Here is a 16448-nt window from a genome sequence, read left to right as displayed (position 1 = left end):
TCCACTCTTGCCGAGGAATCCAGCCAATTTGTACTAGCCAGGGGACCAGGAGACAAATTCAGTTTAACAGAAGAAAGTAACAACCTGAAGTCATAACATACATTTCTTGCTAGTAATCCTGCAAATGTGCTGTGTCTCTATGAAGTGGGTGCAGAGCACCGATGCTCTCTCAGTCACCATTTCAGATTCGTGCCATGGTGATCAGTGTATTTACTGTATCTGCTGAACAGCTCTTAATTACTCAAAGCCCTTTCTCTTGTCTGCTTTGTTAAATAATGCAGAGAGTAACTGCAAATGATAGCTCAGGTTATTGGCCCGTGAATTAATGTTTGCTGGGCTGCAATGTTAAGTGCAGAGTCTGTGATGTGTATGCCGTAGTTCCCACCTGCAGCGAAGGCAGGTGTCGGACAGAGGCACCTGGAAAGTAGGTAATGTTGAACCAGCAAAAGAGCAAAATGCAGGCTGTGCTGCTAAAAAGGTTCAGATTTAGCATTTCCAAGTGGTAGAGAAGGATGTTTGCATCAGTCTTGTCTCATGTAGTTCTCTCCCTGGACTGTAGTTAAAGAAAGTGGAGGAGGTGACTTTTTCCATCCCAGTGCAGCACATTCAGCAAATAAAATCCTTGGAAAAATCTCTTCTTGATGCTACAGTCCAGCCTGTGAGCAGTAACAAGTGCAAGTCTGTTACAGTTTAGTAACTATTTGATTGCTGATCTTGAATTAATTTTATGGTCACGAGTCAGTTTCTAGCAGAGAAGCGGCAGCAACTAGCATTACTTACGCCCTTTGTTGCTTGCCTCAGTGGTACAGCTGTTAGTGAGCAAGGCACAGACACTCAGCTATTCTCCTAGACCCCAAAGAGGTCCATCCAGGGGAGGTCAGAAATATGTGACAGAAAAGTGCTCTGTCTGTTACGTGGGTAAGAGTTTTTCCAAGGCCACCTCAAATTTTCCACTAGTGCCAAACTCACTCTGAATAAGTAAAATGAAGATAAATAAGGGAAGAAAGGAACTTTACATGTAAGATCATGAACAGAGTATATTTATTTATTATAGCAGGATCCCCGGCCTGCTGCTAGCTTAGGACTGAGAAAGATAGTTGAGCTTTCTCCATGTGAGATGGCTCTATTTCCTGACACAAAGGAGTAGTGCAAACCTTATAAAAATTGATGGAGAGGCTTCTACCGTTATCAGTGGGCTTTGGACCAGGACTTTGGGCAGTGGGGATGTGTATCTGAAATTACACTATGATATGCTGTTTTAAGCTATTGTCTTTTATCATTTTTATGGTGCTGCATGCAGTTAGTTTGTATGTGACTTGACAGGCCAGGCAGGCAGAGAAGATTGCTGCCCCAAAATCTTTCAGTAGCTGTAAGAATAACATGAACATGGGAGAGAGATAGTGAAAGCATGGGAGCAGACAGCTTCAGTGCAAAATCATGTGAAACTAGAGGAAGAGAAGCTTGACCACAAAAATGACAGAGGAGAAGCTAGTTGCTTGCCTCCCAGTACCCTGGCTTGGGGCTACCAAGGTGAGACCCACAAAACACCATCTTAGATGCTTTACAAGGCCATGTTCCCTGCCTCCTAGATGAAAACAGAAGTAAGGGTTGAGAATGAAAAAAAAACCTGTGAGCTTGCCTGGATGAAAACCAGTGGATGGGAATCGCATTCACCCCTGGACGTAGCCGTGGCATATTAGATTTCAGTGGAAGACAAAAGCGCTTAATTTTGGATGACTTGTGTAATTATGGGAGTGTTTTTGCTGATGAATATATCCATTTCCAAGTCAAAGCTTGTTCACTTTAACATGGGTCTGAACCCAAGCCAGAGTCTTAAGTAACTTAAAACTTTAAAGTAGCTTGAGCAATGTGTTTATGTTAGCTGAAGCAAAACCTTGTATGCAGCCTCACATAACCATGGAAAGCTAGAAGTTCAGTTCTGGGGCCACATGTTGTGTCAAAGGCCCATTTTGTTTAGTTTGTTGAGAATTTATTTGCTTTTGTTTTTTTCTTGCCTCTTTCTTCATCTGTGATCACACCTCCTCCTTCTACTCACACTTCATTGTTAGCTTATTCCTTCTGTTCTCATCTCTCCGTTTTCTTTGGTCAAGGGTTAAGAGCTCCCAACACAGATTAAAAGAATTATATCAACATTATCAGTCGGTTCTGCTTCACTTGGCAAATCCTCTGCTTTAAAGGATGGTATTTGATATACTGTGCTGGCTTTTTTCTTTGCAAAGTTATTTGGGGAGCTTTCTCCAAATTCTTGAAGTTTTGCTGGTATTAAATTATCCTAGTCATCTCATCTCCTAAGATAGAGGAGCATGCATTTATTTTAAGAAATTACATAATGGCATATTCTTCAGGTGGCTTCATGTCTCTCTTTCACTGTTTTCACTTCAGTTCTTGTCATTCCCCTCAGTTTTCTCTCAGATAGAACCATCTCTTGTGTACCTGTGTCGTCTTCTGTGTTCTGCACAATTTGGGCTGATCTTTTTAGGACCAGGTTCTGCAGTGTGGTGACTTGTCTGGTTCGGGCAAGGCCTGCAGAATTTGATCCGGCATGTAAACTAAAGCTCACATCCTGCAAAAATGTAGCTGTACCTTTTTTTTTACATACTGGGATTTATCCTATTGACATGGCTTTAATGCTAAGCTCAGCAAAACTTCTCTTTATTCTTCTTAAATGATTTAAAGGTAACCTAAAGCAGAGTGTTTCCTGGTCTTCATGAGGTTAAGCCAGTTGGATTTTTCAAGTAGAATAGAATAGAATAAACTATTTCAGTTGGAAGGGATCTACAACGGTCATCTAGTCCAACTGCCTGACCAATTCAGGGCTTTTATGTCTGAGAAAGTGTGAACAGAATGCAGTGCCTTGTCCGTCCCTGTGTATCTTGGCACACTCTTTGATTGATTCCCTCTCACTCGAGGTCCAGTTTTTCCAGTCCTCCTTGTAGAGATGCACCAGTTAAGCTAAGATCCTGAAAAGTATTTGGATGCCTGACTCTTGCTTAAGCCTGAACTCCATTGATTTTGGCCAAAGTTCACAAGCTGGATAAGACTGAAATCAATGCTGTTCAAGTGTGGAGCTCAGAAAGACAGAGCCAAGCCCGCTGGCTCAGACCCACAGGCACTTGTGCATGTCTTTCATTTTCAGCATGTGGGCAGCCCTGCTGCCTTTTCTAAACTTCTCGATGTGTAGGTCCAGATTACTATGCAGAGCATCAGCTACACACATACCAGTACCCTGAAATAGTGAGGAATAAGGTATCCGTCCCCTATGTAACTACTGTGTCTTGAAAAGTAAATCTAGGCACAAGCAATGTTTTATGTTTGATAATGTGTTATTAGCAGAACTCTTCCTGCCTACGGCTCACGCCAACAACTCTGGCACAAAGTGCCACTACCAGTGATGTTCATACTCTCTGTTTGCAAACAGTACTGTAGCCTTAAAGATGCAGACCAGTACAGTAACATGCTGCTGGTGCGATAAACGTGGGCTTGAAATAAAGTTTAAAACCAGAAAAGGGTTCAATGGCTGTGAGTCAAGGGTCAAGTCTAAGTAAGTTTTCTTAAGAGCCAACTGGTCTTCTGCCAGGTCTTCTGCTTCATCCACAGACTGCTTTCCCTTCAGCTGTGTTGGCATCTCTCTGCTTAGGTGATGCCATGATTCTCTGCCAGGTTTATCTCTTATTACAAAATCCTGAACATTGAACTGGAAGAGGTTGAAAGGTCTCTCTTGATTTTACAGGAAATATGCCTTATTTTAGCGTGGCTGTGGGATTGCTATTTCTTTTTTTAGTCAGTACTGTGTTGCTAAGTCTGATATATTTATCATTAGTCTCATAGTATTTGATGTCCTGTAAAACTAATCCCAGCTTTCATTGTCAAGTGATTAAACAAGAATCTCAGCCTTCACTTAAAAACCACATTTCTAGGCTCAGCGTTGTTAAGTAATTGAAAAATACTGTTTGAAGCACTTGAAAAATACTGAAAGTGAAAAATGTTGAAAAATGTTGGAAGTGCTTATATACCCTGCAAACTGATAAATCAGAATATGTGAAAAAAATAGGGCTCTTTTTTCTACAGAAGTCCCATGGTTTTTAAGTTAATCTTGAGATTTGGGAGGAAGAGCAGTCAAGTCCTTCTCTTTGACTGTTTGGCATTGATAGAATTGTCTGTGTTTTCCCCAATTACTTATGCTGTTCTCTTACTCAAACCTCTCTTCAAGAGGAGTGGATCAAATGGAGGATGTGGGTTTGGCGTCGCACCAGCCTTCACTGAGTTTCAGGTTAAAAGAGACCCACAAAGGGAGTCAGTGTTGGTATTTCTCTTCCCCAGCCAGCCCACCCCACATTTTCTTCTTCACCTTTTTTATTTAGAGTTAGAAAAGCTCAAAAGGTTCTCCTTGTTTTTTGAAGTTTGCTGCATTTCCCTTTGTGAATGCAAAGATTACCCTGCCCTAGTTTATCTAAAAAAATCACTGACAACGCTGACAGTATGCCATCTGCAGCCCTTGTAGCATGACTGGGGCAATGCTCAGCATTTACGAAAGAGTGCTTTGCTCTCACATGTTTGAATTCAATCCATACTGTTGTTATTTATTAAATAAATAAGACTTTATTTTCTGATGTTTTATTTATTAAAAAATAAGGGTTTATTTGAAATATTAGGCCTATATGGGACTTCAGTAATGCATAGGCTCTGTGTTGGCTCTCAGATCAGGGGTGACTTTTACTCCATATAGTATAAGTGTAGGTGGGGTGCTTCTGTGCCACAGAACACATGAGAATGAAGAAGTGCTGTGGGCTCCCTGTACCGGGCATCTACGCTCAGTTGCACTTGATCTGAATAGGCACAACTCTGTTCGTTTCCCTGCAACGGCATCTGGTTTGTGTTAGCATGAGTGAAAGGTGGTTCAGGTTTGGTAAGGTGTCCTAAGCAGGTTGAAAGGCTCTCTTTTCCAGAATGGCTTTAGGAAAGTCAAAGCAGGCTTGATCAGGTTTTGAAGCCAGTGAACTTTGGCAAGGCAGGCTCATCGTCACCTTGCTCTGTGCTGAGGAATTTGGGCTGGAATCTTACCGGCTTTGGAGCAATGTCTTCCCACACGCAAAGATTACCTAAACATTAGAAGTGGATGCTACAACTTAGATAAAAACTTAGATAAAAACTAAGTTTGGTTCCTAGCTTTGCTAACTAGCTGTCCTAGGACTTCACAGGAACCACTGTTTCTCTGCCTCAGTTCTGCTTGGGTTTTTTTTGGGCCACATCCCATTTCTGCCTTCCTCCAAGATACATTCTGTTTCCCTCCCACGCCTTTCCTCATCTGAGAATTACTTAACTTTCTGAAGAGGAGTCCTGTGAAATGTATCCTACACAGATGCACTGCTAGGGTGGAGCTGGGAATAGAGCATGGGTGGAAGGAAGTGACTGGGACAGGGATGAGGGAGAAAGGTGGCATATGGGACAATATGACACTGCAGCTCCAGTGGACAAGAGAGCAGAACTGCTCCTTTCCATGCCGCTGTGGGTCTAAATCAGCTTAAGCTGATCTTGCACTGTCCCCTCAGAGGCCTTCATGAGCCTGTGGTGTGCACACAGAATTGAGAGGAGCCTAAGTAGTCAAGATAAAGTTGTGTAGGAGATGGGTGTCCATCTACAGCAGGTGTTCTCAGAGATGATCCTTCTGTGCCTAATTATAGTGCCTGGCCTTTTCCATCAGCTCTCTGGTGTGAGTGCCTTCTCCTCTGGGGCTCTCTTGTTTGAAGCTCTCTTGACTTCCGTTGCCTGTCTACCAGTGTCAGCTAACAAGCTTCTCCAGCTTCCCTAGGCCTCTTGATTTCTCTTTCCTACTGTTACTTACATGTCTCAGCAACTGGCTCTCACAGAAACTCCCTAATCACCATCATGGTCTCTGAGAATGACAGAGGGTTGTGTGCAAATTAATAAGCTAGTGTAAGTAAAATCAAGAAAGAACAAGGCTACAGCAATGCAAAACCTATTATTCTTTTATTGGACAAGTTTAGTTTTAATTCTCACACTTGAGGCTATGCTAGTAAATACGTTAAAAATGCTTGGAACATGGAAACTGACTGGCTGACACCACTGTTTCCTGTGAAGCTTTACAACCTTAAATTGGTACACGGGGTTATCGCGGCCCTTGAGCCAGCACTGCCAAAGCCACTGCTAAGTTTACCATTGACTTCATCAGCTAAGAAACTGAGCCCTAAATTCTGGCTTGTTCAAGAGCAAAAATCCTACCTCAGATCTTCCTGGAAAAGATCAATAGTCTTTCTTTCTGAATTACAGCTGCACAAGTGCTGTGCAGTCTTGAAACATGGTCAGCTTATCCTTTACAGGGAATGAGATCTGCAAGCTGGAGGAACTGAGATCACCTAAGTCATTAGCTTTATTTGTCTATTCTAAGCCAAGAATATATTACCAAGGGCAGATGGATGTTGTACAGGCAGCCATGGTGGAAACCCAATCCACCTGAAAAGTAGACTCCTGACAAGTGCAGTATGCGTATTTACTGAGAGTGCAAGTGGCCTGACCTACTCCTGGGTTTGCCCAGAGTAGAGCTCCTGGCTAGGTATGTCATTAGAGACTTTTAAGACAATATAAAAGAGACTCTCAGTAAAGCTGGGTTAGGCTTCTGTTTTTATTGATGAATCTATCTGATTTTTATCAGGTATTGACATCTTCCAGTGCTGTAAATACCTGGAATTCCCATGTGCAGGCAGACCTTTGTTGCAATGAAGTTATGCTGAGGGCTGTAACAGGTAACGCCAGATGCAGTATGTCAGAGACCTCCTGATGCCGCTGTCAGCTACTAAACGCTGAGAAGCTGGTAGGGATCACTGGATTGGTTCCGAGTACAAAGTACACACAGGAAAGTCTAGTGGATGTTGGAAAGCTTATAGTATGTTTCCACCTCATTTGGAGTGACTCTGCTGGGAAGCAATTTATACAAAGTTGCTATGTGAAAGAAAGTTGTATGTGTTCAGAATGACTATATGTATGTATAAAAAAGGTAACTGCAAATGCCATAGACTTGTGTATCATAAACGTGTATGTCATAAGCAATTTTAGTTGGGGGATACAACTGCCAGTGCAGCTTGAAGGAATCCTCCAAAATCACTGTTGCAAGCACGTGGGCTGGCAATTTACTTAATAGGTCCAGAGGGAAAGAATTGTATCTTCAGCAGACTGCTGATGAGCCTTGGTACTTTTTTTGTGAGCCTAATTGCCCTTCTCCTGTAATCACTGATCCTCATCCCACCCTGTCCGTCCCCAAGTTTTCCAAGTTGGGTACACTCGATCTTTTTAAACATTTTGAAATGGGCAGTCATATTCTGTCATCCTGCAGACAATGAATTTCCACTGACGATCCCTGCATGGAAGAGAAATAAGAGAGAGATATTAGTGAGCCAGAACTGCAGAGGATAAGACTATACAAGTAAGAATAACTTTACACCAGGTATTGTGGCAACAAAACCATCTGTCTGCCATTAGCTGACTTTCCTCTGAGTGCTTTGTGTTTTTATGGGCTGGAAGGAGATTAAATATGTCTGATAGTTGTAATTCCTTCACACTCCCTTACAAGGTAAGAAAATCAGCTCTCTGAATAATTAGGTCTCTGAGTGTCCTTCAGAAGACAATGACTCTTGATGGTGATCAATCCTAAATTGACTTTAAATCAGTGACCAAGAGGAAAAGGATGGTTCTGTCAAAAGTTATTGTCATGTGACATATTGCTCAGGAATGTGTACAAAGTAAAACATGTGGGTGATTTTCAAGCCATTTCTAAGTAGGGAGTTATCCCATAGCAAAATTCACTCTTTTTTTTTGTTTTTCTTTCCACTACTAGGTCTTCTAGCTAGTGTCCTTTATTAAAGATGTGAAGGAATCAATAATGAGAGAAATTAAATTCACTTCTCATCTTTGATCTCCGCAATGTGAGGCAGAATAACGTTTATGAGTGTAAGGAGAGTTTATGCTCTTTCTGGTTTGTGAGTAATTGGATGTCTGTATTCTCTCTCAGGAGAGTGATACGATACCTACGAACAATTTTTAGTAGGAAGCACGGCCGGAGCAGCAGGATTCAACAGTGGAGGCCAGTGATTTAGTGTCCAATAGTTGCAACAGGCTGCAGATTTCCACCTTAGCTTATTGTGTGTTAAATTTTCCCTTGACAAAAACGCATGAGTTCAGAAGATCAAATACTGTCCTGCTGTGGAACAAATGTTCAATTTAGGCTGCTTGGTACTGGCTAACAGGAGTTTAGATCTAAAGTACAGTCCTTGCGGATGGCAGCTGTCATTTAAATTGGTAATGGGTAGTACTCTGAGAGGTTTCTGAAAGTTTGGATTCTGCTAATAGTTATCTCCTAAACCTGAGGCATAGGACAGGTAATGCTGCTGGAGTGGTTCAATAGGAGCTTGCTTTACAAGACCCCTGCACAGTCCTGTTTTTCTGGTGGCCAGTGCCAAACAGTGGGGAAACTGGTGCAGAACCTGCTGCCTCTTAGGGATGTGCTGAGACACCTGAGCCCAAATTTTGGTATTAACTGCTCTTATATGGTTTCATTGACTGGGTGATTCTATCCTGGAATAAGGTTATTTTGACTCTTAAGCTCTGTGTAGGTATAAAGCATCTCATTTCAGCTTTCATTAACTGAGGTTTTTTAATTGGAAATTTACTATGCTACTTCACCAGTTTATGCTGAGTGTCATCTGGAACTGGGTCTGTCTCGTCAGTAAGTCTGCGTTTAGTTATATAGTGTTTATTTTTTGTTTTCTTTAGGCCTTTTCTAGATTTTTTTAATTGTAGTTGCCTCATAAAACTGTTACCAAAGGTTAATGAAATGCAAGATTCATTTTTAGGTTTATTTTAGGAAGTCCTCATTTGGACTATGTGCATGCTCTTCAAAGACAGTTATTACTCTTTTGGTCACTGAACTACCCAGAGAGACAAAAAAAAAAGATGACTCATATGTGGATTAACAGGATTATATGGGCCAAAATTAAGCTCTGCTAAACTAGCAGAGAGACTTTTAGCTCAAAGAGACCAGTTATCAGAGAGACTTTTAGCTCAAAAGCTGAGGTCAAGTCATTTTTCTGAAAAGGGATATTGTAAAGTTAAAAGTCAAGTTCTTTAAAATATATGTATTTTAGTTACCTGAATTAGTAACATGCTTTAAAATATTAGAACAGAATTCTTTCTGAAGTTGTAATTTAAGCTTGAACTTGCAGACACTTTAGCATATATACACATGGTTGATGGCCAATAGGTTTATGCATTTAATGTCTTAATTTATCTTTTTTTTGCATTACTTGCATTTGAAGTTAAGCATATATATCCAACTTTTCAGGATGCAGGCAATTATTTTGTACCATTGGTGCTGTGTGTTTAATTCAATAGTTATCAGCCTGTTTCAATTTGTAGACACCTTACAAATTTTCCAGTGGGGATGCAGATGCCGTCAGGAATAGACCTATGTGTAATATTCTAGAATGTATATGAACTTGCCTTTGCAGATCCTTAACACCAGTTTATAGGTCCCCCCCAAATTGCTAATTTCATGCATTTTCCTTCACTTGGGGAGTCAGTATTGAATTGTCACTTTTACTCTCCAGCTGTCATGTGCTGTCAGTTTGAATTTTTGATGTTACTGGGAAAATATCTTTTATCTCCAAATATTGCCGAATAATCTGTTTCCAATTCAGTTAAAAAATTCTATGAATTCCTATTCATATTGAGTTTGACAAAATCCGCTTTCTTTGGTCATATGAAACTTATTAGGGACCTAAAATACCCTATAATTTAGCTCAGCTGAGCTCGGTAGATATCCAGCTTGTCCAGGCATTTCAAATGCACTTACTGCTGGGGTATCTGGGTGTTGATCTATATTTCAGTGATGATGTCTGAGCAGTTAAGAAACTACTGGCTATTCAGATCACCCAACTAAATGGAGCAGAGAACAGTTTTGTAAAGGAAATGAGCTTATGACAGTCTGCATGTGCTATTTTTATACAATGCAGCGAAGGGCAAGCTGTGGCACCTACCAAGCATGTCTGGTAGTCCCCACTGCCCTGTCCAAGCTACTCGCTGCAGGTTGGGCTGTGCACGCTCCAGATCCAACCAGACCACAGCCCCGTAACAAGGCTCCATGAGGGAGCCATGCCATCATCACTTAGAATGTTTCAGAGCTTAGGCTGAAGCTACTTTGAATTTTTTTTTCTTTGAAATTTTGGAAGTTATTTTGCCAACAGCTTACAATGTGCATGTCTATGTGGGCAGTTTCAGTTGTTTACAGCCTGCTTCACGTACCCCATATCCATCTCTGAAACTTGACTGTATCAGTCTGTCTAACAAAAGATACTGCCTTTCCCTGCACATGTTCCCTTACTTATGTCCGTGGGTTATTCTGTCTGCATCAGTGTTATCACCACGCTCCCAAATATGGTCCCAGAGATACTTCAAGCCTCTGCTAATTCTTTCCAGCTGCTTTTGTCTTGCTTTATAGACAATTGTTTTCTCCTTTTGACCCATTTAAAATGAGACTGAAAAATGTGAATATTAACCACTTCTAAAATCTGTTCTCCACAGATGAGCACTTAAAATGTCTGACGATGAACAGCAACTCCTTCATTCATTCCTGATACACAGGCATGGAAACTCACAGAGAGTGATTACAGAAGAGGAGGTGGGGATACCACCTTTCTAAACTTTCTACAGCTTTTGCCAGGGACATCACGTTCTCTCTCAAATATCTGTGCATCAGCAGTGACCCCAGTGATGCAATGTTTTAGGGAGTAGGAAGGGAGGATATGATTTCTGCAAGTTTATTAAAAAAATCTAAAAATACCTAACTGTTAGAAGTGATTAGGAAAACTCAAACTCTAAAGTACCTTCACAGGCTTTTTTTGTGCCTCTCATTAGCTCAAGAACATTGCCTGTTATGGGCTAAATAGTACGGACACAAGTTTAATGTGCTTGAAAGTGAAAAACAGTCTCAAAATCTACAGCATGTTTACACAGACAAGCTGCACGTGTGTGTGCTGCTGGCAGGCTGGGACTGGGAATAGAGTTTTTTGCTCCTATGCTGCCTCAACCAGCTGCAAAGAACCATTTAGGATTACAAACTTTGCTGACTTTTGCAAGTATACCACTCAGGAGAGTTACTGCGTGAATCTGAATTATGAACTGATGTAGGAGGAATTTTTTTCACTTCTTACATGAGGCAACACAAGTTGGTTTTAGTCATTCTCGAAGCTGGGGGCCAGAAAGTTCATTGGCACAGAAAAGTTTCCTAGATTGCAATTCATCAGATGTTTTCTCTATGGTTTTCACCTGCTACTATTGCAGGTTCATCTGTGGTGTCACAGCAATGGTAGGACAAAGGTGTTGGTGGCTTCTTCCCTTTCCAGGTACTGTGGTCTCATAACCTGTGAAGACCTGTACTCCTGATGTACATCCCTGTTATGCTGCGTCCACTCCTGGCCAGTCCCCCCACTGCCACCCCATTCTGAAGGCTGTGTTAAGCCTTCAGCAGTCACAGACAGAAATCTGCTCGGAGGCATCAGTTACCTCAACTGCTCTGTTTTCCAGGCTTGTCCTTGTGATTCCTGACTTTACCCTGCTCCACAACCGATGGAGGCTGGAATCCAGCCGCAAGGGAGTGCCCTGTCTGCATTATCTCCCCTGCTGTTTGCCATGGCCGTGAGGAACAAGGATTAAGAATAGCACTGGGGAATATTTAAGATAAAAAAACCCAGAACAGGGATGTCCCTTGCAACCTTGTAAATTCTTTATCCAAAGGGATAAATAGATACCTTTGAGTCAATTAACTGTGAAAGTTACGCTTCTGCTTGTAGGAATAATTTGCAGACATGGCTGCCATTTGTTAATAAACAGGCTAATGATTTTAGCCAGAAAATTACAGTTATGGTCCTGCAGCAGTCTGACAGTGTGTTATCATTTCTGTAAAGGTCTTCTTATTTTAGGTAATCTTTTGGCTGAGGGGATCCCTAGTGAAGTACGGCAAGCTGCGCGTGTCACAGTGACAAAAGCACCTTGGCTCCTTTGAGTGTTATTAGAGACAGCTTGAAATGTTGGTGTGCTTAAACTCCTCCTTCTCTCTTCTCTCTCCCCTTCTCCTGTAGCCAGTCTTGGCAATGATAGGACAGTGCAGCGCACCTTGCCTCGCTGTCTGTGCTGTGTTTGATAACAAATGCTTTAATATACTGGGCTGAGGTGTCTGATGAAAAACATCAGTAAAGAAATAACTCACAGTTGATGTATTAGAGGTCATCTCGAGAGGAAAGAATCAAGATCCAACTACAACTTCACTAGCCATAGGACCTCATAGGGCCTGGTCAAGTAATGACCAGGACTGATCAAGAAAAAGCAGTGAACTCATTTTCTGGAAAGGGATCAATGTGCACTGCATTGCCTTAATTCCTGGGGTGGCCTCAAATCTGTTAGAATTGTGTTGCAATGGATTGGGCAGCTTACAGCATTCAGATTGCAGTTTGTATGGTTTTATCTTTGCATGCTGACAGATTCCCCACTTCTCTGCAAAGAAAAGTGGGCCAAAATATGTCCCTCATCCTCTGAAAGGACAGGGTGTTCCAGGCTGAGTTTTTACTGGATTAGATAAAAGATGCTCTAACTAGAAGTAGGTGAGAAACAATACTGGAGATCTGTTAAGCTTTGTGGAGTTCAGATTTAGCCAAGCCTACCATTGCTATATTTTTCACTACTCAAATGGACATGGCAGATGATCCCCTTGTGCATGAAGATGCCCTTTTCCTGATACACCACCCTCGACAATTAGCCACATGCACAGTGAACTTTGGTCCTCAGAAGTACTAGCCTGATGCTGAGTACCACAGCAGACGATGTGTAGCCATGCACTGTTTGGGAGAAATAGAAAAGGAAAACCTTTTTTTTTTTTTTTTTTAACATCTAGTGAAACAGATGAAAAGCAAACCTGTCCACAGCAGAGAAAGTTGTAGTTGCCCCACGGATGTAATGGTCATAAGTGTACATTATCATGTCCATATCTTCTCCATAGTGTCCCGGATACTCTGTCGTTAACCTTTACATTAAGAAAAAAGAAGATAAAATTTACCATCTTATAGAAAAGTCCGGTTGAGTGAATACAACTCAAATAGTAGATTTTTCCTGTTTCTTTGAATGTTCTTGTTTCTTAATAGCACCACAAGATGCAGTCTGACCTATACGACTGCATTTCTCTTCTACACACCTAATTCATGTAGCTAGCTGAATAAATTTCAGTAAGTTTAGAACTGTTAAGAGCAAGTTGGAGTATTATATGTATATATATTTGCAGCTCTGGGATAAAAGCAGCCTGAAGAAGAATGTAAAGCTTGTCTACTACTTATGTCTTTATTGCAGGGATTTGCTCCGGCTTCTTGTCGGTCTGTTTGGTTTGCTGCTGTAGAGTTCTGTAAATGTTGCCAAGTCAAATAGCTACAAGCATTTATTCATTTATGAATTATATTAAATGAACATAGCAATTAATCCATTCCTCTTTGTTCTTTCCACTTTCTGCTTAGTTTATAATGCAAAAATAATTGGCCTGGACAATATTTGTGCAGTGTATTTTATCTAAGAAGCTCAAAGTGCTTCTGCACTTACTAATCAAATTATGGTTAATACTTCCCTGGGAAATAGGCAAGTAATACTGTACTTGGTTTTACAGACATTTTACAGATAATAAACAGGTGCAGGAAGGGGCTGGGACCTTGACCAGTACTTTATGTCAATGTTATGTTAGAGGTCAGGAATGGAAACCTGGCACTCAGTCTTTCCCTGTATTACACCATTTTATCTGGGAGATGCTAGTGGAGTTGTGTCAGCTTCACTCCGAAGCGGCACAGGGAAGAATCAGGTTTCCTGTAAGGGAGATGTTGTCCCGGTGGAAATGAACAGCTCAACCCCTGTTGAGACTAACAGGGTTAAGATGCCTTTACAGAAATCCTGACAACTGTTTTTCTGACTTAATTCAGCCCAGCAGCAGTACTTGAATGATGCTTGAAGGTGATCCTAGCACATCCCAGCCAAGCACTCATATGCATGTTTAAATTTTGTTAAATTGGTGGGGGTTGAGCACAAGCTTAAATATTTTACTCTCTAGGAATATAATTATTGGGATGGTTTTAAGTTTTTAAAATGAGATGCTTTGACCTTATTTGGAGCCCAAACCAGTAACTGTTGGAATACTCAGAAACTGAAAGATTACCTGAAAACTGAGGGACTCTGGAATATTAGGCTGCTTTCTTCTAGAGCTACTTACTATAACAAAAAATCCTCTGAAATTGCCACCGCTCTCTGTATATTTTAAATGTATTTTTGATCACTTTGTTTACCCCGTTCTTATGCTGTTTACATCTTCCTTGTAAAGCAGATGTGACTTAATTGCAGGTCATTCTCAGCTTTTGAAAATGAAAGAAAAAACATAATTCAGTTGGAACATCATTCCTAACAAATCATTATTCCTTGACAGATGAAAAATGGGACTGAGTGTGAAACTCAAGCACGGCCTTGTAAGATCCCTAAGTCTCAGCAGTCAACGTCTTTGAACATATCTTGTTCTTGTGCCTCCTGTCCTTTGGCCATGGCAATCATCAAACAAAGTACTAGTTGTAGTACAAGAACACCCATGCCCAAGTCATTTTGGGAGGCAGAAGATCAGGCCTGGTCACAGCATCTGTTGTCAGAGCTCTGACCAAGGGCCCATGGATTCACAGAGCCTTTGCAGTGCTCATAAGAAATGAACAGCAGTATTTCACAGGTCATGCAGACAGCTGCTGCAGGCTAGGAGAAATAGAAGAAACCATATACACTGGCAGTTCTTAGGATGGATAAATAGAGTTATCAGTATACTCTGCAAGTGGGAAAATTAGAGCCACAGTTTTCAGTCCATCCCCCATGAAAGTCCAAAATGAGACCACTATGGATTTTAAGGGAACTGGCTCTGACCCAGTCAAAGAGAATAAATACAAATATTACAAAAAGGTGTTTCTCATGGCTTCTCACCAGTTAGCTGGTGGTTTATCCCAGACCACAGATCATCACCTGGATGTGTTTCTGTCAAACCACAGCAAACCTAATTTATCTGTTACTTTGATTGAAGGCAGATGTTAAAATTTTTGCTTTCAGGACATCTCCCCTTGTGCTCCCAAATATATATTTATTTGTCAGCATCAGACAGTTTACAGCTCAAATATGAATACTTTTTTACCTAGACAATCTATGACTTGAATCTCTAATATACCTTTATGGCCCCGTAAAAGAATCTTAACCTGAGCATAAGCTGATTCTTCGGTATAGCCAACTTGCTGAAAGCCCTCCAGTTTGCAAAGAGATGCTTTTGGGGCCCAGCATTCCATGGCCAGAGCTGTAATGAGAGCTAGAGTATACTTCACAAAGCCTGACCTCTGCTACCTGGTCTGTATTTTATCCATTTTCTTTACACAGAAATCAAGACCTTGAGGAGGACGTTTTTGCATGCCTGAGTCTCCCATCAGTGAAGCCATGGATCTGAATCTGGGAACTTGAGAGTATTTCCGGATCCATAGCCAGAGGCCAAAAGAAACTGGGGCTACATCTATGCTAGTAAATTAAACAACACCAGAGAATGTTTCTGGGCACTATAACTTGATTGCCTAGACAGGTACATTATTAGAACAATCCCTGGGACAGTTTCAGCCCAAACCAACTAGCAGAGTCTCAGCAGATACCTCAAAGACACAGTTTCTGAGTTAGCACATGGTAGGTACTGTTCCTCACAGGCAGAATGTGGACATCCTGTTTTGGAGGGTAAGAAAGTTTAATAGCGCGGCTGCTTCCTCTGCTAGAGGACAGTCCCCATATTTAGTTTACTAATTTGTAGCCTGAGTGTCTGATAGCACATCTTTGAAGATTCCTGGGTCACAGCAGGTTTTTAAAACATGTGGCATGAAGACCAGCTATGGACCAGGATTTCATTTTGCATTCCCCCATCAGCTCCAGGTTTTGGGGCTTTTTTGGGCTATTATAATGAGAAAACACTAAGGTGTGTGTTTATATATGCTTCGCCAAATGTGTTTCATAACATCAGTTTGGCATTTAGCAAGGAAAATATTCTGTAATCTTGACCAGCACTATGTGCTGGGCAGATGAGACTGTGCAAAACACAAGGTTAGAAAGCTGCTTTCAGCTCTACTCAGAGTCAGTTCTTTGAACTTGTTTCATGAGCCTTTCAGTTGAAAAGTAAATCTGATGACAAGCTCCTGAATTACTGTGAAGGGTCTCACAGACCTTTCACAGAAGCAGGCAGTGTTATTCTAAAGTGAATGGATGCAGTAGGGAGCCTTCATTTAGTTTCCTTCTCTTTTCTTTCTGCCTGCTGTCATCTCCCCCTCCCTCTCTACTAA

The 16448-nt window shown here is 41.3% G+C and overlaps 1 protein-coding gene across 1 annotated transcript in view; it reads right to left on the bottom strand.

Moving 5' to 3' along the window:
- Positions 1-5992: 5992 nt before the first annotated feature.
- The window catches only part of DPT (dermatopontin), a 28443-nt gene continuing 17987 nt past the window's right edge, over positions 5993-16448 (bottom strand). Inside the window, exons 3-4 of the mRNA XM_075513276.1 lie at positions 12998-13105; positions 5993-7393 (exon numbers count right to left, since the gene is read on the bottom strand). Coding sequence (XP_075369391.1) covers positions 7327-7393; positions 12998-13105 — 175 coding nt within the window. The 3' untranslated portion in view covers positions 5993-7326. The remainder of the gene's footprint in view (positions 7394-12997; positions 13106-16448) is intronic.

The sequence above is a fragment of the Mycteria americana genome, chromosome 1 (assembly GCF_035582795.1).
Source record: "Mycteria americana isolate JAX WOST 10 ecotype Jacksonville Zoo and Gardens chromosome 1, USCA_MyAme_1.0, whole genome shotgun sequence".
NCBI lineage: Eukaryota > Metazoa > Chordata > Aves > Ciconiiformes > Ciconiidae > Mycteria > Mycteria americana.
This window is presented reverse-complemented; position numbering and strand designations above follow the sequence as displayed.